General features: G+C 38.8%; 1 protein-coding gene across 3 annotated transcripts; it reads left to right on the top strand.

Moving 5' to 3' along the window:
- Positions 1-359: 359 nt before the first annotated feature.
- On the top strand, positions 360-23,364 carry LOC129655058 (vascular cell adhesion protein 1-like). Of its 3 annotated transcripts, none has more exons than XM_055584956.1 (9): positions 361-540; positions 1,078-1,356; positions 3,777-4,097; positions 5,569-5,835; positions 8,009-8,284; positions 10,305-10,625; positions 11,699-11,965; positions 15,817-16,083; positions 22,451-23,364. In XM_055584956.1, exons 1-9 carry the CDS (start codon positions 477-479, stop codon positions 22,606-22,608), a joined length of 2,220 nt encoding a protein of 739 aa, XP_055440931.1. In that variant the 5' UTR covers positions 361-476; the 3' UTR covers positions 22,609-23,364. The 3 variants fall into 3 exon arrangements, with proteins under 3 accessions (XP_055440933.1, XP_055440931.1, XP_055440932.1); XM_055584957.1 differs by lacking the exon at positions 361-540 and adding an exon at positions 919-1,045 and having other exon boundaries at positions 1,160-1,356; XM_055584958.1 differs by lacking the exon at positions 15,817-16,083 and having other exon boundaries at positions 360-540.
- Positions 23,365-26,776: the final 3,412 nt, after the last annotated feature.

The raw sequence follows: 26,776 nt of genomic DNA, 5'->3' as shown, positions 1-26,776 counted from the left end.
ACATAGTGCTTGTTCAGCCACTTCAAGAACTAGAGTGTAACTTACTATTTCTCTGACTCTCTTCTCCCCTGTTAGATTCAGAAAGCCTCATTCTGAAACAAGCATCAGCATTTATCTATCAAGCAAGATATCCTTTTGGAATGAAAAGCGAGAAAAAGTTTTAATTTTATAGCCGTGGAAAGGTTTTCTTTTTCTATGATGAAGACAGGAGTTTCAGTACTGAGTGCCATGGAAGGGGTTAATGCTGGACTTGGCCGGGTGTCAGTTAAACTTTTTTTCTGGCTCTGCTCCAGGTTTCCCCTTGAAGGGATTTCCCTCCGCCTCTGCAACAAGACACTTTATAAAGAGCCGATTTTCAATTTCATTCCTTACCAAACCTCACTGGCTTTAGGAGCTCAAGACCCTTCCCAGGCACCTTCAGGAGGGACAGAAAGAAGCATTTTGGAATCATTTTCTCATAAGAGCAGCAACTTAAAATGCTTAGGAAGATGTTTGTGATCTTTGGAGCCTCAGATATACTTTGGATGGTGTTTGCAGTTTGTAAGTTCTTCTCCTTGATTTGTTCCAAATGCTAGCATTCCATTTTAGCCCTGACTTTGGCTTCAGTCAGTTTTGTTATGATAGTAAAGAAAGGCAGAAGGATTTTTAAAGAGTGGGAAAACTTTACCTAACTTTTAATATACTATTGACTATTGCTATTAATTTATACCATTATATTGTCATAGTTAGAGCAGCAAAGTTGATATTTTTTGGATTTTTGCAATGTTCAATGAGTAATTGGATTCTATCTCTAGGAAGGTCTGTCTTTTTAGCTTCCTGTACTTGATAATGAGATCAAAGTTGGCTAGTGACAAAACAGCTGATAAACGGGCATCAAGGTCAGAAGTGAAAGTTCTCCTAAGTGAAGATAATTTCAATACCTTCCTTTGGCAGGGACTCCAGTGCTGCCTTGCATTACTTAGAAGCAGTTTAGGAAAGAGACCAGCCAGATCTGGGTATTATACTAGAACAGAGAAGAAGGAGTAGAATACTAGACAAACGAGTGGTAAGCTTGTTTTTCTCTTTCTGTTTTCATAGCTCAAGCTTCCCAAATCGACATATTCCCAAGTGAATCCAAAATTTTTGCGCAGATTGGTGACTCTGTTTCACTGACTTGCAGCACAACAGGCTGTGAGTCTCCATCATTGTCTTGGAGAACTCAGATTGACAGTCCACTGAATGGAAAGGTGAAAACTGAGGGGAGCACATCCACGCTGATCATGGATCCTGTTAGTTTCAAGGATGAACACCAGTACCTGTGCACAGCGATTTGCAAGGATAAGAAACTGGAGAAAGCAATCCGAGTGGAGATCTACTGTGAGTACTTTAGTCAATATTTGATTTTCTCTCCATTTTGCTTTAAAATAAGTTTTTTAAAAGAATCAGTTCAGTCACTCAGTCATGTCCAACTCTTCGACTGCATGGACTGCAGCACGCCAGGCGTCCCTGTCCATCACCAACTTGCTCAAACTCATCTTCATTGAGTCAGTGATAAAATTACAGGTTTTTTTAATGACTAAAAGGATAGTTTTAAGAGAAAAAAATTTAAAAAGATATTCTTGTCCAGATTCTTGGCTAGGGGACATACTGCAAAAAGAAATCTAGAAGACAGCTGAATCTACCACCAGACTAGAGACCCAAATCTTGGCTTCTGCTTCCAACTCTGCCATGAATATGGTGACCATGGGTAAGGGGTAAGAGTCAGCTTCTCTAGGCCTCAGTTTTCTTAGCCATAAAGTGAAGTTCTCTAAGGTTCTTTTATTTATTTATTTATTTTTTTCTTAATTCTTTTCAGTTGGATTCTTACATGTTTACTTGTCCATGTGTCCAAATAATCTATAAATTCCATGCTTCAAGGATTTTCTATTTATTTATTCTAAAGCAATTTGGTACTTAAAATTAGTTTAAAGATTAAGTAGGAGAGCTATAATTATTAATGGGCTTTGGTACAAAACTTTCCCCCTTAGATGGAAGAAAAATACCTGCAAACTTTTCACTCATTTGACTTCAGCAGAGATAAATTTAGGAGATTTGATTTCTGTTTTTGTTTGGTGCCATTAAGTCTTAATGCTCAACAGCTCAAACTCAAGGGTATTTGGAAAATGAACTTGATTTGCCTAGTGAATGTGAATGAATAGCCTTTGTTTACTAGCCTACCAAAATGTATTTCAATCCATTCTCAAACTAGTAAAGAAAGGTAGGAAAAAGAGTGAAAAAAAAATAACCTGAAATACATCACTTGCATTCTGCTCCTGTCAGAAAACTGGAATTCTTGATAGTCATATCTTCAGGAAAACATCATTTGATTATCTTTTCTAATTATGTTGCTTTTCTTTTGCTATAGCGGAGCTCAACTTGATCCAATAACCTTAATTGATTCTTCAATAATCCCATATGTTGCTAATGCTTCTCAAGAAACTGTGCTTGGCTGACTGTTTTCAATTATGCTGGTTGTACATGCAGAGTTTATGTCTGTACAGCCTTCTGAGCTCCTTGAAAGGCCCCCTTATGTAAATACAGGGGAAAGTAGCCAGTTCTTGTATCACCTGACAGCAAACCATATGAATTATAGGTGCACATCTTTCAGAATACAAGGGACAGAATTCGGGGGGGGGGGCGGGAATGAAAAGTACTGTTTCTTCATACAGCAAATATTTGCCAGTTCCTTTGCCTCTCCTTGCAGGAACCATATAGTTGAAGATTTAAATAGAGAACAGAAGTTTCTTCTGGCTTTAATTATCTTGCCTGAAGTTTTTCTTTTTTTCCCAAAAAAGTCTGTCTTTCACTATGTTTAACAGTCCTGTCTCCATTCCACATTTGATTGTAAAATTCTTTGGGACCTTTGTATTCTTCTTATTTCACAGTCTTGAATCAAGCCAATGTGTTACCGTCATGGCGGTTTGCAATGGAAAGCAGCCTTGCAAAGAAAGCAATGGCTCACTGAACTAGTGTGTTCCTTGGCACTAAACATTTCAAGTGGAATAGTAGGTAGATGTTGAGTTAGATATTTTGGGAGGCAAATCTTCCTTCCATAACTTAAAGATCACACAGGTGTACCTTTTTAGAGGATGAATGTCTTTCAGAGACACCATTTTTCAGAAGCTAATTATTTAGAATTGTTCTTTTCATTTCTTAGCCTATCTATCCCAGTAGTTATTCTTTGCCATGACATTCTAAGCCTCAGGTTCCTTATCTATAAAATGAAGTATATCTGCCCTCACTAAAATAAAAGACTGTGATATAACATGATGAAAGTCCCAGTAGCAATACAGAATAATAAATATCTTGAGTTTAAATCTCAGCTTCACCATTACTAGCTGTGTGACCTTAGGAAAATTATGCAAATATGCTGAGTCTATGCTTTCATATCTACGAAATGTGGTATCTATTTCTTAGGGTTGTTGTGAGTATCAAATAAAGTCATCAATGTTAAATGAATAGCACAGGGATGGGCACGTATCAGTATTCAATAAACATAAGTTTCTTCTCCCTCCTTTTACTCTGCAAACATAAAACCATTTGTATATGCAGAATCAGAACTGAAGAACTCTCGAACAGGTTGTTCTGATTTTGAACACACCCCAAACCATGAAAGGCTATATAAACAATTCATTCTGCTGTATTAAGATTGTATTCACAAAAATATTAGACTCAGATTACATTGATTTAACTCAGTAAGGGACTTTACATAATATGAACAAAAAATCCACATGCATGTACTCGTTTGACTTTTGCAGCTTTCTCTAAGGATCCAGAGATTCATTTGAGTAGCCCCCCAGAGGTCGGGAAGCCAGTCACAGTCACGTGTTCGGTGCCTGATGTTTACCCATTTGAAAGGCTGGAGATAGAGTTGTTGAAAGGCAACCGTTCCATGAAAGTACAGGAATTTCTGGAGCCTTCAGAAAAAAAGGCCCAGGAAACAAAGAGCTTGGAAGTGACCTTCTCACCTACTGATGAGGATATTGGGACAGCTCTTGTTTGTCAAGCTACATTACGCATTTATGATGATGATTCTCCACCCAAAGTAAGGAAAACTACAAAAGAACTGGAAGTCTACAGTAAGTACTTGTGTCTGTCTATGGGAATATACTCTTGGATGTATACAGCAATAAACCGAGCAGCTACAGTCAAGAAGAAACATGTTTGTAGTTTTTATACCATTTTGATTCACCAAGAGCATAATTCTCATCAACTACATAATTCAAAAAAAAGCACACCCAATTAGGTTGAGAAAAGTTGAGCTTAAGTGCTGTTTCCATTAACCGTGAATTAGAGTCACTTAATTTCTCAGTCTATCAAAGGGGAATAATGATAATACCACCTGATTGGGAAGCTTCCCTGGTGGCTCAGTCGGTAAAGAATGCCTGCAATGCAGGAGACCAGGGTTCTATCCCTGGATTGGGAAAATCCCATGGAGAAAGGAATGGCAATCCCCTCCAGTACTCTTGCCTATTAAATCCCATTGACTATAGCCCAGAGGGTCACAAGAGTCGGACTCTACTTGGTGACTAAATCACCACCACCTGATTGGGTAGTGGGAAATAATAGGCTCAAGTGATAAAATTTTTTAAATTATGTTTTGTAAACTCTTATATCATGGCTTGAGATATCAAAGTATAGAAGTTTTATAAGCAGTTTTTAGTCTGTGTGTGAGTGTATACGTGTGTGCACACCTGGACACGTGTGTGTGGGGTGGGAGAGAGGAGATGAGATTTGATTGTCTCCATTCTCTCGGAGATGGCCGGGGGATTTGAGGCAGTCTTGTCATCCCAAAGTTGTGTAGGAGTGACTCACTGAGCTCTTTCTAGACTAAAATGCCCTTGTCTTCTCTAGACACCATAGTTAAAAGGAGCATTGCCTTCTACAACATGTCTAGCTGAGACAGAATGAGATGGAAAGGATTTTATAAATGCTTTGAGAAGAACAGTCAGAAATAGGAGATATTTTTCCTAGAGAATATAAAACTTGGAAATGAGAGCTATAATTAAGTATCTGAATGGCTGTCATGTAGAAGTGAAATTTGGATTATTCTTTAGCAATAGAGGACTGAACTATGACCGGTGTACAGAAGTTAGTTACAAAGAGAAAGATTTCAGCTCAATAGAGGGAAAATGTTCGAATAATCAGAGCTGTCCAAAAATCAAATGGATGATATTTACTATAAGGCCGTGGACTGCCTTGTGCGCCAGAAGTATTGAAGCTGTCTTGCATGAACATTCGGCGAGGAAGCTGAGCTGGAATTTGTACCTTACCTGGGAGATTGAATCACATAATTCTAAGGGTTTTTCTTAATTTCTGAGTGTCTATGGCCATCTGAAAACACCAACCATCAAAAAAAGTAACTCCATCAAATCAGTCAGAAACTGGATTGACTAATTTTCATGACTCAGCAGTTCTTTATACTAGTTTGGCAGAGTAAGTTTGTCAGATTGAGAAAGCTGTAAATACAGTCCATGAGAGTATTTACAGTCGCCCTGTGGGACCATTATGATGCTTAGCAATGGCTAATACTGTGCCCTGCCTTCTCAGTCTCCCCCAAAGACACAGCTATATCCGTGAATCCCTCCACGAGGCTGCAGGAAGGCGACTCTGTGACGATGACCTGTACCAGTGCAGGTCTGCCAGCTCCACGGATTCTCTGGAGCAAGAAATTAGACAATGGGAATCTACAGCTCCTTTCTGAGAATGCAACTCTCACTTTAATTTCTATGAGGGCAGAAGATTCTGGGATTTATGTGTGTGAAGGAGATAACCCTGTTGGGAAAGACAGAAAAGAGGTGAAATTAATTGTTCAAGGTAAGCAAAATGTGTAAAGGTGCTGTCATTGAGATTTAAGCAATAGTGAAATAGCTTCAATGTCAAAATTACTTCATTAAGTTTTATTGATGATCCATCTGACTGTTATGTACTTTAACACAATTATATACTCTCCTTACTCTTGTTTCTTGGAAATCTTTTCTGCCAGAGCTTCCATGGCTCTGCTGTTTTGGTTCTTTTCCATTGTTCATCATTCTTTCATTCGGAGAAGGCAATGGCACCCCACTCCAGTACTCTTGCCTGGAAACTCCCATGGATGGAAGAGCCTGGTGGGTCGCTAAGAGTCAGACAGGACTGAACGACTTCACTTTCACTTTTCACTTTTATGCATTGGAGAAGGAAATGGCAACCCATTCCAGTGTTCTTGCCTGGAGAATCCCAGGGACGGGGGAGCCTGGTGGGCTGCCGTCTGTGGGGTCGCATAGAATCGGACATAACTGAAGTGACTTAGCAGCAGCAGCATTTTTCATTGTCTCATCCCTTGAATTTTCCTTTTCTTTCTGCCCCTTGGGGGCTTCCCTAGTGACTCAGATGGTAAAGAATCTGCCTGCAATGCAGGAGACCTGAGTTTGATCCCTGGATCAGGAAAATCCCCTTAAAAAGAGAATGGCTACCCACTCCAGTATTCTTGCCTGGAGAATTTCATAGACAGAGGAGCCTGGTGGCTATAGTCCATGGGGTTGCAAAGAGTCAGACATGACTAACACTTTTTTCTATCTCAGAGTTGTTTTTCCAGGAGTCATGAGTTTACCCGTTAACACATGCAGCAACTGTAAAGAACAATCTGAGAATGTTCACCGTCAGGAAGTAGATCTTTAAATTCTCCATTCTCACACTAGTGTATAAAGAATTCAGAAACAGTGCTTATTGTTCTGAATGAAATTTCTCTTCAAAAATCTGATAACACATCAGTTTGTTATGGTAATTTGAGGAAAGCATTCTTTGGAAGATACCATAATGGCCCTGTTAGACCAATCAAACTGAAAAAATCTTCTGGCACGGATGAGAACCCTTCAAAATGTAGTGCCTTTGGATCATATATATGCTGAGCTTTCTTCTGCCTCCAGCCGGCTATTCATAAGGGCGAGTTTTCTGTGGAGTCTCATCTGTCACTTTCAGAGGTGTTCAAGGATTCCCACTTTTGCCAGGGAAATAGAGTCAAGACTTGAAATTACTTTTCTCCTGGGACAGTAGTCATCCCAAAGTAGCCAGGGTGCCCCACGGGGATAGCATTGGCAGCCAAAGAGATTTTCTAGATATTTGAGACTTAGGAGTTTGACCTGGCATCTCAGTTTTCAGTCCCTGAATTCATTGTACTTTTACATTGTGTTAAACAAATTTAAAAGGTGGCTTGCATAACACTTTAATGCTTAGATTTTGACTTTGTTTTCAGTGTGATTCTGTGTGACTTTCAATGGTACAACTTTATTCTGTTGATATAGAAGCTCTAAGTACTGGTCCATTATGGGTACTGCTTCTAATCAGAAGGCATATTCATATAGCTTTTTTTCAGTACTTTTCTTAGATTTTATTTCCACATGAGGATATTTTGATTTAGTTGTTCAAGTTAAAAACTGGGATCTTAAATCACCTGGTTCCAAGTTCTAATTTTGCTACTTGCAAGCTGGGTGAAATTATCATTTTTCCTCAAGAAAAAAGGGGAGGAGGAGGAAGAGGAGGAAAGGAAGGAAAATAAGGAAAAGTAAAAACAGAAAATGAGAGTCAAGGAGAAGTAATGATACCAGATCCTGAAGTTGTATGGATTAAATGAGATAATATTAATATATGTAAAGTGGTTTAAATAGTGCTTGATACACTGGAACCTCATATTTTTGAGCTGTTGTTCCACAGTTATAGGAATTTGATAAATACATTTGAGTGGAGAATGAATTTTTGTTAGGAAAATATGCCAGTTTCCCTCTACAAATTTTTATCCTTATTCAGTCTGTTTAATCAATGAATCACAGCGTCTTATGGGTTTGTTTTTGAAAGATGTGGTTCCCTTCCTGATAGTCTCAAAGTGGAAGGGAGTAATATGTTCTCGGCACAGATGTTAACTAAAAAGAGGCCAGAAAAAATACAGTGTATTAAACTTTGGTGAAAGAAGAAAATTTATTTTATTTTTTCTTGTTCTTTTCTTCCCTCACCCCAGAGAAAAACTTTACTGTTGAGATCTCTCCTGGACCCCAGATTGCTGCTCAGGTTGGCGACTCAGTCGTGTTGACCTGTGATGTCAGGGACTGTGAGTCCCCATCTTTCTCTTGGAGAACCCTGATAGACAGCCCTCTGAACGGGAATGTGAGGAGCGAGGGCTCCAAGTCCACGTTGACCCTGAGCCCTGTGAGTTTTGAGAACGAACATTTCTACCTGTGCACTGTGATGTGTGGGCAAAAGAAACTGGAAAAGAGAATCCAGGTGAAGCCCTACTGTAAGTGGTTTTCAGAATTGTTTAATGTTTTGCTGTTGTTGTCGTTCCCAGTGCCATTGGAAGAAGCAGAATAGAAATCTGTGATACACAAGATCTTTGTGTTTAGGAAGGAAATTTAGCATTGGGAATGGTTCCTAAATCTCCAGACCAGAGTTCCTGATGCAACTCATTGCCCTAAATCTTAAGTATATATTATGTATGAACAGAGCATCCCCAATCCTTAGTTTGTGTCGTGTTGATACTCTCATCATGGGCTTGAACAAACTTCATACTCCCTGCTTTCCACCCTGCTCTGGGTGTATATAGTGTATATGGAGATGGTTGTGTGTAAAGAGTAGTGTCAGTGCCCACTCAGATCATGGAGTGGGATGACTGTTGCTCAGTTATTCAAATTGGGGGTGAGGCCCAAACCTCCAGTTTTGAAGGCACATTTGAAAGCTGATTGGCAGGATGGAGACATGAGGCAATGATGAGCAAGAACAAACCTGGGCGTTAGAATGATCACCAGGGATGGTCAGCGCAGCAGCTCAGGTGAAAAGAAGCACCAGGAGACTGCACTAGATTTGAGTATTGATTTATACCACATACATATGCTACACTTCTTGCTATTCCTGTCACCTTAACAAAAATCCTGAATAGCTTCAATCTCTATGAATTGCCATTGCTGGAGTTACTCGGTTTGTAATGAATGAGGGACAAGATATGCAAAGTGATCAGAAAGTTCCCTGGTGATTCAGATGGTAAAGAATCCGCCTGCAATGCAGGAGATGCGAGTTTGATCCCTGAGTCAGGAAGATCCTCTGGAGGAGAAAATGGCAACTCACTCCAGTATTCTTGTCTGGAGAGTTCCATGAACAGAGGAGCCTGGGGGTCTACATAGTCCATGGAGTTGCATAGAGTCAGACACGACTGAAGGATTAAGCACAGCAAACAGCCCATACATTCTTCCTTGTTTTTATTCAGCAGAATTCAAGAGAACAATTGTGGACATGTTCCTCCAGAAATCCTGCCCAAACTTGTGTTACCCCTCAGGATTTTGTTCAAAATGATTTAGAGCATGTCCAGAAAGATATCTGAATCTCTCCAAAGAAGCAATATGATTGCTTCACCATGTTACCAAGAGTCCAGGAGCTGCTGATGCAGGCACATTCCCAACAGCAATGAGAACCAGCAGTGAAACCTTATGGTCACGTGGAAACGTTATCACTTTGATGACATTTTGCATAAGGAGAAAGAAAGAATTCAGCATTGTTCTTGCTCTTCATAACCATTCTAATCTCACTTTTATTGATTTGTATAAACATTATTTAGAATCTAAATCTCTTATATTTTTTTCTGAACTACAAATTTTAGCCAAGGAACACTTAAAACTATCTGCCTAAATTTGGCTGTTGGAAATAAAAATGTCTAAACTGATGGCTCTGTGAACCCAAGCCTGGGCTCTGAGCTCAAGGAAATAGGAATTCTGATCTCAGCTGGGTGACTTATTAGATATGACATTAAATGGCAGACTCTCAGCCTTTATAAGTTTTATAAGTCTCCCTAGCTATCAGATACATTCTTCGTACGTTTTTCTGGCTTTAAAATAAGTTAACACCCATTAGATTAAGCTGCTTTGAAGACAGATATAATGAAAATTAAGGGACTAGTAAACATCTAATACATCACAAAAAAATACAATGTTTAGAATATATATTTACTAAGTAAATTGGTAGAAGCTGATGTGTCCTTTGAAAAGACTAGTCCATAGCTGTCAGCAAGACTGTATCACTAAGGAGAGAAGAGTAAGAAGTATATTTATTTCTTGATGATTTGATGGGCTAGGTATTTTTTGTGTCCAGCATTATTTATATTTGATATCATAAATATTTACATTTAATGTTGTGATGCATCTGTTAGTAATCACTTTATCCCAGGTGAATTAAAACCTTCATTTTGAGACCTTTACATTTAATACAGATTAGCTCTGTTTTTCTTCTAGTGTCACGTATAAACCTCATATTTTGCTTGATATTTGCAGCCTTCCCTAGTGATCCAGAAATTGAAATGAGTGGTCCATTAGTGAGTGGAAACCCAGTCACTGTAAGCTGCAGAGTTCCTAATGTGTATCCTTCTGACTGGCTTGAGATTGAATTGTTTAAAGGGGAGAGTATTATGATGAATAAAATCTTCTCAAAAGATGTAAGTAAGAAAGCCCTAGAGACCAAGACTTTGGAGAAGACCTTCATCCCCACCACTGAAGATATTGGAAATGTTCTTGTTTGTCTGGCTCGGTTACCAATTGATGAAATGGAATTTGAACTCAAACAAAGGCAGAGTACACAAACACTTTATGTTAATGGTAAGTACATGTGTGATGTATTCACAATAGATTATGATTTTTTTTTATCATGTTTGCCAGGTAATAGTCAACATGAGGTTCATAGTTGAAACCATTGTAAAAAAATAATTGAAAAGAAACTACAAAATATTGATTTTTTTTTTTTTTTTAAAAAGCACCTCCAAGCTTAAAGCAACTGTTTACTTGCTTATGATTCTAAGCTGGCACTTTGAGAAGAGGTCAAATGGGTAGTATGTTCATTATGGTATTAGATGAGTTTATGTATTCATTTAGTTGGTTAGAAGGTCAGTGGGGGGTGGTCCCAGGTAGCTTCACTCACACATCTGGGCCTTCGCTGGGGGTGTCTGGACCTTCCTTTCTCCATGTGGTGTCTCTCAGGGAAGGTAGCATAGATTTAGTCATCAGAGTACAGTGTTTCAAGAGAGTGGTAATGAAGGTGGCCTCTTGCGGTCTAGGCTTGGAAGTCCTACAGTGTTACTTCTTCCAGGGTATATTGGTCAAAGTTAATCACAAGGGGAGCCTAGATTCAAGAGGTAGGAAAATAGAGTCCACCTTTTCATAGGTGGTTTACATGGCTCATGGTCATGTTTAACGTACCATAAATGTCAATACACACTATCATTGACCATCCAGTCTTTGATAGCAAGAGAGTAAATACCCATGATGCACCCATGTTCTACTCTTTCATTCTGTATTGGGCTTCCCTGGTGGCTCAGTGGTAAAGAATCAGTGCAGGAGATGCGAGTTGGATCCTAGGGTGGGGAAGATCTCCTGAAGAGGAAATGGCAGCCCACTCCAGTATTCTTGCCTGGGGAATCCCACGGACATAGGAGCCTGGCAGGCTACAGTCCACAGGGTCACAAAGAAGCAGACATGACTTAGGGACTAAACAATAGCAACAACAATTATTCTGTATCTATTATAGTAAATGGGGGCAGAAACTTCCTTTGGTAAAGTTATCAAGATACAAATTGTTCTAATCCACTAAACTCAAAGCCAAGTTTTATAACATTAGTAAAACTCTTTGGCAGGGTGTAACCAGCCAAGCTAACAAGTGTCTTTTACCTTTTCAGTTGCTCCCAGGGATACAACCATCTTGGTCAGTCCCTCCTCCATCCTGGAGGAAGGTAGTTCTGTGAATATGACATGCTCTAGCAATGGTCTTCCAGCTCCCCAAATCTTGTGGAGCAAGCAGCTAAGTAATGGGGATCTACAGCCTATTTCTGAGAATGCAACTCTCAGCTTCATGTCTACAAAAATGGAAGATTCTGGTATTTATGTCTGTGAAGGCATTAACCAGGTTGGAACAAGCAGAAAAGAAGTCAACTTAATTATCCAAGGTGAGCTAAAGTGATTAAATGAGTTATTAGTGCTAGTCTTGTTTTGGTTGTGTTACTGGTTTTGAACAAAGTCCTTCTGGAAATAAGATTTTCTAAAATAACAAGTATTGAGCCTTTTGAAGAGCTCATGATATTTCCTCTGCGTGGAAATCTCCTGGAAGAGTTATACCCATGAACCATTCCAAGTCACTTATCCTAAAATTCTTTCAACCTCATGTGGAAGGCTAGCTTCAGGAACTGTGCCAAAAGTTCCAGTTATACTTACGAGGCATTGATTATGGTGTTGAAAAAAGGATAGGAAGATGTATATATATATATATATATATATATATATATATTTTTTTTTTTTTTTGGAATTACTTAGGGCCCAAGTGGCACTAGTGGTAAAGAACCTGCCTGCCAATGCGGGCTAAATGTAAGAGACATGGGTCTGATCCCTGGAATCGGGAAGATCCCCTGGAGGAGGGCACAGCAACCCACTCCAGTATTCTTGTCTGAAGAATCCCATGGACAGAAGAGCCAGGCAAGCTATGCTCCATAGGGTCGCAAAGAGCTGGACATGACTGAAGCAACTTGGCACCTAGCATACAAAATCACCTTATCTAACTGGATTAAATTCCTCATGGTAATCTCATAAAATGACTGCTAGGATTTGCTTAGAAGCCTAAGAAGGCACTTAAACATTTTATAAATTCAGAGATTGAGTAGCACTGACCTTGCCCTCTGGTTCATCAATAAAATGGCATAGAATCACCAGGATGGATTAAGTTAGGAGATCCAGACCCATTCTTTCCAGGATGGAGAGGCAAAACTGTGAACAAAATAATTTCTAGTTGACACGTTGAAGCTCTAGGCAGTTTTGGTGAAAGTCACAAAGTGGTCAATTTGGATTTCCCTCATATCTTCCCTTTTGGGGTTCGAGGTCCTCTTCTTCACTAGGGCTGTCAGTTCCTCTCCTACCCCTTGGTATTATTTCCACTAAGGTGTTACTGACTGTCTTGTTACCATTACAATAATAATTTGTATTTTAAAGGAAGGGAAGAAACTTGGAGGAGCAATACACTACCTTAAAGAAAGCCCTTAGACTGTAGTTTTGGTTGAAGAAAGAGTATCAAATTGCAAAACAGATAATCTTAATGGGAACCTCACTTACAAGACGCTGATGTGGTACCTCCCTCCACAGGTTGCATATTAACAGAGATGTTGTATGTCAGGTACTTAGCTCAGGATAACAACTGGTGTTAAGGATTGTAAGGGCCATCTCTGCACAGCTTAATTTTTTGATCTGGAATGGTCTAGCTCAAAACTCAGAGTCCCACAATGGCTTTTATACTTAAAGAAATATCTGCACAACTGTGTGACAAAAAAAAATTTATTTTCCACATTTGAAATTTATGACTGTTTTTAAACAGCTATTTGTTGGCTAAGCTGGGTAAGAATTACATTAAGGCAGAGTTCCCAACCTTTTTGGCACCAGGGACTGATTTCGTGGAAGACAATATTTCCGTGGATGGGAGAGGGGGCTAGTTTTGGGGAGACTCAAGTGCAATAGGGTTCATTCTTCTGTGAGAATCTAATGTCACCGCTGATCTGACAGGAGGTGGAGCTAAGGCAGTAATTCAAGCAATGGGTTGTTGCTCAGTTGCACAGTCATGTTCGACTCTTTGTGACCCAATGGACTGAGCAAGCCAGGCTTCCCTGTCCTTGAGCTTGCTCAAACTCAGGCCCATTGAGTCAGTGATGCCATCCAACCATCTCGTCCTCTGTCCCCGCTCTCCTCCTGTTTTCAGTCTTTCCCAGCATCAGTGTATTTTCTAATGAGTTGGCTCTTTGCATCAGGAGACCAAAGTATTGGAGCTTCAGCTTCAGCAGCAGTCCTTCCAAAGAATATTCAGGATTGATTTCCTTTAGGATGGATTGGTTGGATCTCCTTGCAATCCAAGGGACTCTCAAGAGTCTTCTCCAACACTACAGTTCAAAAGCATCAATTCTTTGGCACTCAGCTTTCTTTATAGTCTAACTCTCACATCCATACATGACTACTGGAAAACCATAGCTTTGACCATATATATGGATGCTGGGAGGGATTGGGGGCAGGAGGAGAAGGGGATGACAGAGGATGAGATGGCTGGATGGCATCACTGACTCGATGGACGTGAGTCTGAGTGAACCCTGGGAGTTGGTGATGGACAGGGAGGCCTGGCGTGCTGCGATTCATGGGGTTGCAAAGAGTCGGACACGACTGAGTGACTGATCTGATCTGACGGACCATTGTTGGCAAAGTAATATCTCTGCTTTTAATATGCTGTCTAGGTTTGTCATAGCTTTTCTTCCAAGGAATGTCTTTTAATTTCATGGCTGCAGTCACCATCTGCAGTGATTTTGGAACCCCAAAATAAAGCCTGTCACTATTTCCATTGTTTCCCCATCTATTTGCCATGAAGTGATGGGACCGGATGCCACAATCTTCATTTTTGCATATTGAGTTTTAAGCCAGCTTTTCACTCTACTCTTTCACCTTCATCAAGAGGCCCTTTAGTTCCTCTTCACTTTCTACCATAAAAGTGGCATCATTTGCATATGAGATTATTGATATTTCTCCCGGCAATGTTATTCCAGCTTGTGCTTCATCTAGTCTGGCATTTCGCATGAGGTACTCTGAATGTAAGTTAAATAAGCAGGGTGACAATATACAGCCTTGACAGACTCCTTTCCTGATTTGGAACCAGTCTGTTGTTCCATGTCCAGTTCTAACTGTTGTTTCCTGACCTGCATGCAGATTTCTCAGAAGGCAGGTAAGGTAGTCTGGTATTCCCATCTCTGTAAGAATTTTCCAGTTTGTTGTGATCCACACAGTCAAAGGCTTTAGCATAGTCAAAAAGCAGAAGTAGATGTTTTTCTGGAATTCTCTTTCTTTTTCTATGATCCAGTGGATGTTGGCAGTTGGATCTCTGGTTTCTCTGCCTTTTCTAAATCCAGCTTGAACATCTGGAAGTTCACGGCTCATGTATGCTAAAGCCTGTCTTGGAGAATTTTGAGCATTACTTTGCTAGCGTGTGATATGAGTGCAATTGGGCAATCATTTGAACATTCTTTGGCATTGCCTTTCTTTGGGACTGGAGTGAAAATTGACCTTTTCCAGTCCTGTGGCCACTGCTGAGTTTTCCAAATTTGCTGGCATATTGTGTGTAGCACTTTCACAACATCATCTTTTAGGATTTGGAATAGCTCAACTGGAATACCATCACCTCCACTAGCTTTGCTCATAGTGATGCTTCCTAAGGCCCACTTGACTTTGAACTCTAAGATGTCTGGCTCTAAGTGAGTGATCACATCATTGTGGTTATCTGGGGTTTTTTGTATAATTCTTCTGTGTATTCTTGCCACCTCACTTTTTGAGCAATGGGCAGGGTCTGTAAATACAGAAGAAGCTTGATAACTATTTGCTCACCTCCTGCTGTGTGACTGGGTTCTCAGCAGGCCACAGACTGGCCAGTCCATGGCCTGGTGGTTGGGAACCTTTGTATTAAGAAACACGAGAGAAACATAAGATGTCTTCTTTCATTAAAACATGATCATTTTACAAGAAGCCAGTAAATGCTTGACTTCTCTAATTGCCTCTATACATATTTAATGCAAACAGTAAGCACAAGTACTATCTTGACAACTATTGCTACTGTCATTAAATTAATATGGAATTTGTTTATATTTCATTCAATCCGTGGTGGTTTAGTTGCTAAGTCGTGGCCAGCTTTTGCGATCCCATGAACTGTAGCCCACCAGTCTCCTCTGTCCTTTCAATGATGATTGATTGTCATTCAATCAGAGGTATCTTTAAATTCTTTCCACAGTTGCTCCAAAAGATATACAACTTACAGCTTTTCCTTCTGAGAGTGTCAAGGAAGGAGACACTGTCATTATCTCCTGTACGTGTGGAAATGTTCCCCCAACTTTGATAATTCTGAAGAAAAAAGCAGAGACTGGCTACACAGTGCTAAAGTCTACAGATGGTGCATATACCATCCACAGGGCTCAGTTAGAGGATGCGGGAGTATACCAATGTGAATCTAAAAATGAAGTTGGCTCACAGCTAAGAAGCCTAACACTTGATGTTAAAGGTTAGTTTATTTTTTTGTTATTTTTATAACAAGCTTGGTGGATTGTAAAGAATTTCAAGTGTTATATGAATGAGTTGGCAAAATGGAACTGAATTCCATGTTGATTATGGTTATTTCTTAGTGTTTCCTAAAATAATAATGTACAGGTGCTCTGTCCTAGGGAGTTTAGCCAGGATGTTGACTTTTTATCATAAGTCAGTGTAGAATTCCCATTTGCTTTTTAAGACGTTGACAATTCAGCATTTGTCTCTGAGGTCTTACATTTCTTATGTGTTTAAATCCATTTTCAAAACCTTTCCTCGGGGGTTATTAGGAAACGAAGAAGTAGAATTGGTGCATTGAAAACGCAAGTTTCTATCCAGGCCCTTTTCCTTCCTACCCAAAGAGACTGCCACTCTCTGAACACAAAGTGACTGCATATTTTCTGGGATTGACTCTTTACAGAATAATAACTGAGAATGGTGATCTTAATGTTAAACAGCATAATGAGTCTCTAGAATGCAGAACTGCTTCCTTAGATATCCAAGATCCTTGCTCATCCTGCTGTACTCTGATGGAGAAATGGAGGGAGGTAGCAATGGCCTCAGCAGAGGAATTTCAGGGGCCTCTTAATCTAACCCAGCTAATCCTACTGTGAACACACTGTACGATCTGTTGATCTTATCAGTGGAAATAGAATCTGTCAGCCTTTACTGCTCATCTTCCACTCCTTGAGAGCTAATGAGCCCCCTTTGTGTACTGGAAGCCAAACTTGAAATAAACATGATTGTAAACAAATACCAACTCTTAAGAGCCTCTGGCACTGAGCTCCCAGATACAGCAACTACTCATCAATGTAAAGAAAATTTACACCTGGGTCAGAAAATGACTTAAAATTTTACTCATCTGGCCAAATCTCTCAAGATTACATGCCTTACCATATGTTTTCTGTCTTCACAGTACCTCCTCGAAACAATATCAATACATCCATCTAGAAATGTTAAAGAAGGGGAAAATATCACTGTTACATGTAAAACTTTTTGTCATCCACATGCAGTGATCATTCTGAAAAGAGTTGACCTGGCCAATGAAGTTACTATGTGTTCAGAGAATGGGACATTTACCTTGTATCATGTCACTCAAAATGACACAGGGGTGTATGTAATTAGTGCTACCAATGAGGTTGGGGACATTTCTGGACAGATTGAGATCTCCATTATGAGTACATTGAAATTCACCTATTCCTATTTAATCCCTGATGGCTCCAGACCACCTTTAATTAAGCCTGGTTCCAGGAACTTGCACTCCTAACATTTTTATAATTCTTTCTGTAGTTAATGTTTCTCTTTTAAAGACATATCAAAGTTTTCCACTTTTTAACTCTTTCTCATACATTGTTGTCTTTTCTAATTGCTTTTTTAAGTTAGTAACTTTATATATTTGCTATTTTTCACTCATTACTTAAATGAACAATTGAAGTATATTATAGGCACTCAGCTAGAACCCCCAAACTATGTATGATTTCAAAGAACTGTAAAAGAATGGATACAAAAATTTGTCATTTTCCTGGAAATTTTTATCTAGCCAACCTTTGCATTTAGCTGATATTTTAAACTATTTTTTGTTAGTTTTGTTTTAAAAATACATTTTCTCAAATGTAGTCCAATGATAGAAATATTGGGAGTCTTTAGGAATTTTAGTGTTGATACAGCTAATAGAAAATCGTATTTGAAGATTGCCCTGGTAACCAACTCGTTGGAAAAATTTTACCATAGATGCTTGAGGGAGAAACCAAAGGGAAAAGATAACACACTATTTATTAAATTGAAAAGAAAACAATAGGATCAAAAATACCTTACCTACCATGTCATCAATATTGATGCCTAACTATAATTTTGATAATGAATATCCCATTAAATTAGGACTCATACTCTGACTAGTTCTACTCTAGCAAGGGAAAGTAGAAAAATAAGATAGCTATCATTATATTTGTCGTGATACATTTTTGACTTCAATAATTCAAAAATGGGTTTCCCTTCGTCTAATTATTCTTTTCTTCTTGGTTGACCTTCAGTGATTAGGAACGCCTAGAAGGAAAGTAATGACTTCCAAGGCCAAATCACTCATTTCTTCCAGGACTGAAACAATACATATACCACTTGAAAAAACGTAGTATTTGTGAGATCATACTGTGCTATGCAGACATAAATGTAAATAGAGATGAATCTCCAGTAAATACCATGATGTCTTATTCAGAAGTTCTTATAAGGTTAAAATGTTAAATAATATTGTAACTGTCAGATGATTTTTAATAGAGTAGAAAGAGTACTACATTTCAAGTTTTGGGATACTATTACTTTATGTACTCAATTTATAACTAAATGACAAAATGATAGGATGTAGAAAGAAGAAATTTATTACTATTCAAAAGATATTTATTGGAAAAAAAACATTTATTGGGTGCAAGCTACTCCAAGCAGTGAGCCAGTTACTGGCTATACAGTGATGGATCAAAAAGAAACTAGATTCTTTCCTCATGTAATTCACAGTCTGAAGGAGGACACTAAATTAATAGATAAGCAAAGAAACGTTTAACTATAAGCTGTAATGAGAACTATGGAGGGGAAATGTAGTGGTTATAAAAGTATATTAAGGAAAAAATGTATATTAAGTTTCCTAATTTAGGCTGGAGGAATGCAGGTCAGAGGATGCATCTATGTTTAAGTAACACTTAAGCTAAAATATCAGTTCAGTTCAGTTCAGTGGCTCAGTCGTGTCCTGCTCTTTGCAACCCTATGGACTGCAGCACACCAGGCTTCCCCGTCTATCACCAACTCCCAGAGCTTACTCAAACTCATGTCCTTTGAGCCAGTGATGCCATCCAATGATCTCATTCTCTGTCATCCCCTTCTCCTCCAGCCTTCAATCTTTCCTAGCATCAGACTTTTCCAATGAATCAGTTCTTCGCCTCAGGTGGCCAAAGTACTAGAGTTTCAGCTTCAACATCCGTCCTTCCATTGAATATGCAGGACTGATTTCCTTCAGGATCGACCTGTTGGATCTCCTTGCAGTCCAAGGGACTCTCAATAGTCTTCTCCAACACCACAGTTCAAAAACATAGATTCTTTGACGCTCAGCTTTCTTTATAGTCCAACTCTCACATCCATACATGACCACTGGAAAAACCATAGCTTTGACTATGTGGACCTTTGTTGGCAAAGTAATTTCTCTGCTTTTTAATATGCTGTCTAGGTTGGTCATAGATTTTCTTCCAAGGAGCAAGCGTCTTTTAATTTCATGGCTGCATCACCATCTGCAGTGATTTTGGAGCCCCCAAAATAAAATCTTTCATTGTTTCAATTGTTTCCTCATCTATTTGCCTTGAAGTGATGGGACCAGATGCCATGATCTTAGTTTTCTGAATGTTGAGTTTTAAGTCAACTTTTTCACCCTCCTCTTTCACTTTCATCAAGAGGCTCTTTAGTTCTTCTTTGCTTTCTGCCATAGGGTCATGTAATCTGCATATCTGAGGTTATTGATATTTCTCCCACCAATCATGATTCCAGCAGCTTGTGCTTCATCCAGCCCAGCATTTTGCATGATGTACTCTGCATATAAGTTAAATAAGCAGGGTGACAACATACAGCCTTGATGGACTCCTTTCCTGATTTGGAACCAGTCTGTTGTTCCAGGTCCAGTTCTAACTGTGGCTTCTTGACCTGCATACAGATTTCTCAAGAGGCAGGTCAGGTGGTTTGGTATTCCCATCTCTTTCAGAATTTTCCATAGTTTGTTGTGATCCACACAGTCAAAGGCTTTGGCATAGTCAATAAAGCAGAAGTAGATGTTTTTCTGGAACTCTCTTGCTTTTTCAATGATCCAGTAGATGTTTGCAATTTGACTTCTGTTTTCTATGCCTTTTCTAAATCCAGCTGGAACATCTATAAGTTCATGGTTCACATACGTTGAAGCCTGTCTTGGAGAATTTTGAGCATTACTTTGTTAGTGTGTGATGAGTCCAAGTGTGCAGTAGTTTAAGCATTCTTTGGCATTGCCTTTCTTTGGGTTTGGAATGAAAACAGACCTTTTCCAGTCCTGTGGCCACTGCTGAGTTTTCCAAATGTGCTGGCATATTGAGTGCAGCACTTTCACAGCATCATCTTTTAGGATTTGAAATAGCTCAACTGGAATTCCATCACCTCCACTAGCTTTCTTCATAGTGATGCTTCCTAAGGCCAATGATGTCTGGCTCTAGGTGAGTGATCATACTGTCGTGGTTATCTGGGTCATGATCTTTTTTGTGCAGTTTTTCTTTGTATTCTTGTCACCTCTTCTTAATATCTTCTGCTTCTGTTTGGTCCATACCATTTCTGTTCTTTATTGTGCCCATCTTTGCATGAAATGTTCCCTTGTTATCTCTAATTTTCTTGAAGAGATCTCTAGTCTTTTCCATTCTGTTGTTTTCCTCTATTTCTTTGCACTGATCACTGAGGAAGGCTTTCTTATCATTCCTTGCTATTCTTTGGAACTCTGCATTCAAATGGGTATATCTGTCTTCTCTCCTTTGCCTTTCACTCCTCTTCTTTTCTCAGCTATTTGTAAGGCCTCATCAGACAACTATTTTGCCTTTTTGCGTTTCTTTTTCTTGAGGATGGTCTTGATCTCTGCCTCCTGTACAATGTCACGAACCTCTGTCCATAGTTCTTCAGGCACTCTATCAGATCTAATTCCTTGAATCTATTTCTCACTTTCACTGTATAGTCATAAGGGATTTGATTTAGGTCATACCCGAATGGTCTAGTGGTTTTCCCTACTTTCTGCAATTTAAGGCTGAATTTGGCAATAGGGAGTTCATGATCTGAGGCACAGTCAGCTCCCAGTCTTTTTTTTTTTGCTGACTGTATAGAGCTTCTCCATCTTTGGCTGCAAAGAATACAATCAATCTGATTTTGGTATTGACCATCTGGTGATGTCCATGTGTAAAGTCGTCTTTTGTGTTGTTGGAAGAGGGTTTTTGCTATGACCAGTGCGTTCTGTTGGCAAAACTTTATTAGCCTTTGCCCTGCTTCATTTTGTACTCCAAGGCCAAATTTGCCTGTTACTCCATGTTTCTCTTGACTTCTTATTTTTGCATTCCAGTCCCCTATAATGAAAAGGACATTTTCTTTGGGTGTTAGTTCTAGAAGGTCTTGTAGGTCTTCATAGAACTATTCAACTTCAGCTTCTTTAGCTTTACTGGTTGGGGCATAGACTTGGATTACTGTGATACTGAATGGTTTGTCTTGGAAATGAACAGAGATCATTGTCGTTTTTGAGATTGCATCCAAGTACTGCCTTTCGGACTCTTTTGTTGACTATGAGGCCTACTCCATTTCTTCTAAGGGATTCTTGCCCACACTAGTAGATATAATGGTCATCTGAGTTAAATTCACCCGTTCCAGTCCATTTTAGTTCACTGATTCCTAAAATTTCGATGTTCACCCTTGCCATTTCCTGCTTGACCACTTATAATTTACCTTGATTCATGAATCTAATATTCTATGTTCCTATGTAATATTGTTCTTTACAGCATTGGACTTTACTTCCATCAGCAGTCACATCCACAACTGGGTGTTGTTTTTGCTTTGTCTCCATCTCTTCATTCCTTCTGGAGTTATTTTTCCACTGATCTCCTGTAGCATATTGGCACCTACAAACCTGGGGTGTTCATCTTTCAGTATCCTATCTTTTTGCCTTTTCATATTGTTCATGGGGTTCTCAAGCTAAAATATAATACTATCCAAAGAACTTCATATTATCATGAAATGATATAAATGCTGAAGAGGAATAATGTATATTAAGGTGCCCTACTTCAGAGATACAAAATATGAAGTTTTCTATATATTTCTAAAAACACCATCGGCAAGAATTCTTTTCCTTACTATCTTACAGGTGATGTTTGACTATAATGGTGGCATACTAGGAGTTACGATACTTTTCTTGGAGAACCAGTTAGTTATTTTAGTTCATAATGATCAGAGTTCTAGTTCTTTAGTATGTACTTATATTTCCCAAAGCAAACACTCTTCTCCAGTTCTTACTCTTTTAAATGAACCCTAAAAATTTGCACCCTTCCTTCCATCCTGTTACTGAACCAGCATCTATTTGAATCCAAGTTTGCAGAAGTCAACAACATCTTTAGACTCATCATGACCATAGCAACTGCTAACTGATTATTTGATTAATTCAAAGAAATGTGCATTTTGAGTTCTATTGGTTCTTATCACTGCTTTGATTCACTTTTCTTTAGAGAACTAATGGTACTATTAAAATAAAACATGTGACTTTTATTATTAAACAGTTTCTTTTTGTACCAGACATTAATTGCATCCATTTTGTTATTTTCCAGGAAGAGAAAGTAACAAGGACTATTTTTCTCCTGAACTTCTGGTGCTCTATTGTGCATCCTCCTTAATAATACCTGCCATTGGAATGATTATTTACTTTGCTAGAAGAGCCAACATGACAGGGTCATACAGCCTTGTAGAAGCACAGAAAGTTTGCTAATGCTTGTAAAGTGTAGCTACTGCGTGAAATGTTCTACCAAAGATACTATCAGTTCAGATGCTCAATACTACTCATCATTCCACGAGGAAAACAGAAACTGGGGATTCAGGCTTCCTTGAATGCAGTGAAAGCTTGGAAAGAAATAGCTGCCTATGGCCCTCACTGTGAGCAAGAAGCCAAAGGAAAATTTCTACTTAAAAACTAGGCACTACCATTGAGATGACTGGAGTAATTTCTTGATGTGTATATACAATAACATGATTTGTATATATGTAAAACTATGCTGTAGCAAGGTTGCTTGGAATATCAGCACACTAGAGTCACTATATCTAAAATTATTAAAATGTTGCTTGAACTGATTGTTATAACTTAATGCATCTTAATATCAACTGGCAGCTGAACTATGTCATCTTTTTAATATTTTATTTCCTTTGACAAAGTTTTATTCCTATAAAGTTCATTGGCAACAATTTTATGTTGTGTAAAGATGCCAGGGTTTTATATTATTATAGGTAAATGATAGACCAACGGGGCACTGGGTTGACTTTCAGGTACTAAACACTTCAACCTATAGTATAATGGTTAACTGGATTTCTCTGGGAGGTACTGACACGGTACAGAGATGTTTTTTGATGTTGTTTGTTCATCAGATTCTTGTGTAATTTTCCCAAGTGGTCTAAAAATGTAACTTCTTTTGATTTTCTTTTGTAAATGTTTAGGGCTTTTTTGTTTTTGTATAGTAAAGCGATGATTTCTGGAATTGAAAGAGTTGTGTGTTTATTTATTATAAGTTGCCTCCTTTAATCATGTTGTAACTCTTTTTGTCAGTCCCAAGACCGAAGTGTTGAAACCCATGGTGATAATAAGCAGATACTTGAAGTGTGGTCCTCATATTACTTTTATCAAAATCACCATGGGAACTTTACAAATATTTACTTATCTTGGGGCCATCCTAACCTATTGAATTGAAATATCTGTATGTAGCCTTGGAATTTGTAATTTTAAAATATAGTATGCACAGAAAGAGTGAATGCACATAACATGGACATGTTAAAGGGCAGCAAGTGAACACCCGTATGTACCATTAAAGTGAAGAGATAGAGCATAATTGTTCTTCAAATCCTTTTAGATGCCACTCATTGATTGTAGCTCTGTTACTGAGGATTCAACAATATCTTGGATTGTACATTAACCTTTCCCTTTCTTTGGGGTATAAAATCCCCAAATTTTATACCTATATGCATGCTTACTCACTCAGTCATGTCCAACTCTGTGACCCCATGGATTGTAGCCCACCTACCAGTCTTCTCTGTCTATGGGATTTTCCAGGCAAGAATGTAGGAGTGGGTTGCCATTCCTCCTCCAGGGGATCTTCCTAACCCAGGGATCGAACCTGCATCTCCTGCGTCTCCTCATTTGCAGGAAGATCCTTTACCTGCTAAGCCACTGGGGAAGCCCTTATACCTATATAGGTAACCCTAAGTAGAACATGCTAAAGCTGAAACTCCAGTATTTTGGCCACATCATATGAAGAGTTGACTCATTGGAAAAGACTCTGATGCTGGGAGGGATTGGGGGCAGGAGGAGAAGGGAACAACCAAGGATGAGATGGCTGGATGGCATCACCGACTTGATGGACGTGAGTTTGAGTGAACTTCGGGAGTTGGTGATGGACAGGGAGGCCTGGCACGCTGTAATTCATGGAGTCACAAAGAGTCGGACATGACTGAGTGACTGAACTGAACTGAACTGAAGTAGAACATTGTTTTGTTTGCCAGCTTTTGAATTTTACATGTATGCCTGCTAAGTTGCTTTAGTCGAATCAGACTCTTGGTCACCCCATGGATTGTAGCCTGCCAGGCTCCTCTGTCTGTGGGATTCTTCAGACAAGAATACTGGAGTAGGTTGCCATTTCCTCCTCCAGGGTATCTTTCCAACCCAGGAATCAAACTCCTGTCTCTTGTGTCTCCTGCATTGGCAGGTGATTTCTTTACCACTAGCACCACCTGGGAAGCCCCTGCTCCTGCTGCTAAGTTGCTTCAGTCATGTCCGACGCTGTGCGACCCCATAGACAGCAGCCCATCAGGCTCCCCCTTCCCTGGTATTCTCCAGGCAAGAACACTGGAGCGGGTTGCCATTTCCTTCTCCAAGGCATGAAAGTGAAAAGTGAAAGTGAAGTCACTCAGTCGTGTCTGACTCCTAGCGACCCCATGGACTGGAGCCCACCAGGCCCCTCTGTCCATGGGATTCTCCTAAATATAATCAAATGGTATATTTAACAGTGACTATTTTTCACTCAAAATTATGTTTTTGCTTAATTAATCCATATTGTTATATTTAGCTATGTCTATTTATTATAGGATTTTGCCACAACTTATTTATATAGGATATATATATATTTACATATCCTACCATTGATAAATATTTGACCTGTTTACAGTTTTTACAATATGATCAAAGTTTCTATAAACACTGTTTTACATATTCCTGAATTACATGTATGAATGAAGTTAGGGTGCAAGAATTCTTCTATAGTGTATACATTCTAATGAAATTGCTAGATTGCAGGAAATGTACACTTTCAGGTTTGTAAGGAAAGCTAAACTATTTTCTGAAGTAACTGAAATAATTTATACTCCCAACAGCAGCGAAAAAGAGTTCACATTACTAAATAGCTTATCGGTGACATTGTCTGACTTTGAAATTTACCTTTCTTATACCTTAAAATGATTTTCCATATGGTTTGAATTTGCATTTTCCTGATTACTAGTGAGGTTGAACATCTTATCATATATTTAAGGACTCTGTTTAGGATCACTGGAGCTAGCCCTTTTGTGAAATATCTGTACATTTCTTTTGCTATTTTCCTGGTGATTGGTTGTCTTTTATTGATTTGGGGGAGATTTTAAAATATATTTATATATTTTGGAATATGTATATATATTACCCTAAAGCAATGGGCTTCCTTGGTGGCTCAGTGATAAAGAATCTGCCTGCCAATTCAGGAGACACAGGTTCGATCCCTGGTCAATATATATATATATTTATATGGGCTTCCCAGGTGGCACTAGTGGTAAAGAGCTCACCTGCCAAAGCAGGAGATGGAAGAGACAGGAATTCAATCCCTAGGTTGGAAACATCCCCTGGAGGAGGAAATGGCAATCCACCCCAGTATTCTTGCTGGAGAATCCCATGGACAGAGGGGCCTGGCTGGCAACAGTCCATGGGGTCACAAAAAGTCTGATTTGACTAAAACAATTAGGCAGGCACGCATGTAAAATTCAATATATATATATATACATATATTCAATATATATAATATTTATATGTATATGTGTGTATATATTTATTCTGGATGCTAGTCCTTTGTTGGTTTCCCCTATGTATTCTTCTAGGAGTTTTACAATTTTAAGTCTTAAGGTTATGTCTTTGTCTATTTTGAGTTAAATTTTTTATATGATGTAAGATAATCCCATCTGTTCTTTACATTTCCTCTTTTTCTGCTTTCTTTTGGATTATTATATTTTTAGCAATTGCATTTTATCCTTCTTGTTGGCTTACTTGTTTTTGTTTTTAGTAGTTACTAAGTCATATCTGACTCTTTGTGACCCCAGGAACTGTAGCCCACCAGGCTGCTCTGTCCATGGAATTTCCCAGGCAAGAACACTGGAGTGGGTTGCTATTTCCTGCTCCAGCAGATCTTCCCAACCCAGGGATTGAAGCTGTGTCTCCTGCATTAGCAGGTATATTCTTTACCACTGAGCCACCAAGGAAGCCCGTTGCTTTATGGTCCACAGCTTTAACTTATCACAGTTTACTATTATACCACTTTTATAGGAACTTTATAACAGTATATTTTATCTCTGCCTCCAGCCTTTGTGCTAATAAGACATTTTTATTCTATAGATGTAATAAACACCACAATATGTTGTTGTTTTTACTGTAAAGTCAATTATTTTGTAAAGATATTTGAAAATTAAAAAATTTTTTTTGTGTTTAACCAGATATTTACCATTACTAGCACTCATCGCTCTTTTCCATAGATTCAGAATTTCCTCTGCCATCATTTTCTTTCTGTTTAAAAACTTCCTTTAACATTCCTCATAGAATATACATGTTTGCTTGTGATGAATTCTTTGCTGAGAAATTCTCTGTTTTTTTCTGTCTT

This window comes from Bubalus kerabau, chromosome 6, assembly GCF_029407905.1.
Source record: "Bubalus kerabau isolate K-KA32 ecotype Philippines breed swamp buffalo chromosome 6, PCC_UOA_SB_1v2, whole genome shotgun sequence".
NCBI classification, from domain to species: domain Eukaryota; kingdom Metazoa; phylum Chordata; class Mammalia; order Artiodactyla; family Bovidae; genus Bubalus; species Bubalus kerabau.
This window is presented reverse-complemented; position numbering and strand designations above follow the sequence as displayed.

What these genes read in the sequence shown, in the direction of transcription:
- LOC129655058 (XM_055584956.1), top strand. Translation starts at nt 477, where the DNA reads ATGCTTAGGAAGATGTTTGTGATCTTTGGAGCCTCAGATATACTTTGG. An exon ending in AAAAGAACTGGAAGTCTACA is followed by an intron (nt 4,098 to 5,568) that starts GTAAGTACTTGT and finishes CTGCCTTCTCAG; the next exon opens with TCTCCCCCAAAGACACAGCT. An exon ending in AATCCAGGTGAAGCCCTACT is followed by an intron (nt 8,285 to 10,304) that starts GTAAGTGGTTTT and finishes TGATATTTGCAG; the next exon opens with CCTTCCCTAGTGATCCAGAA.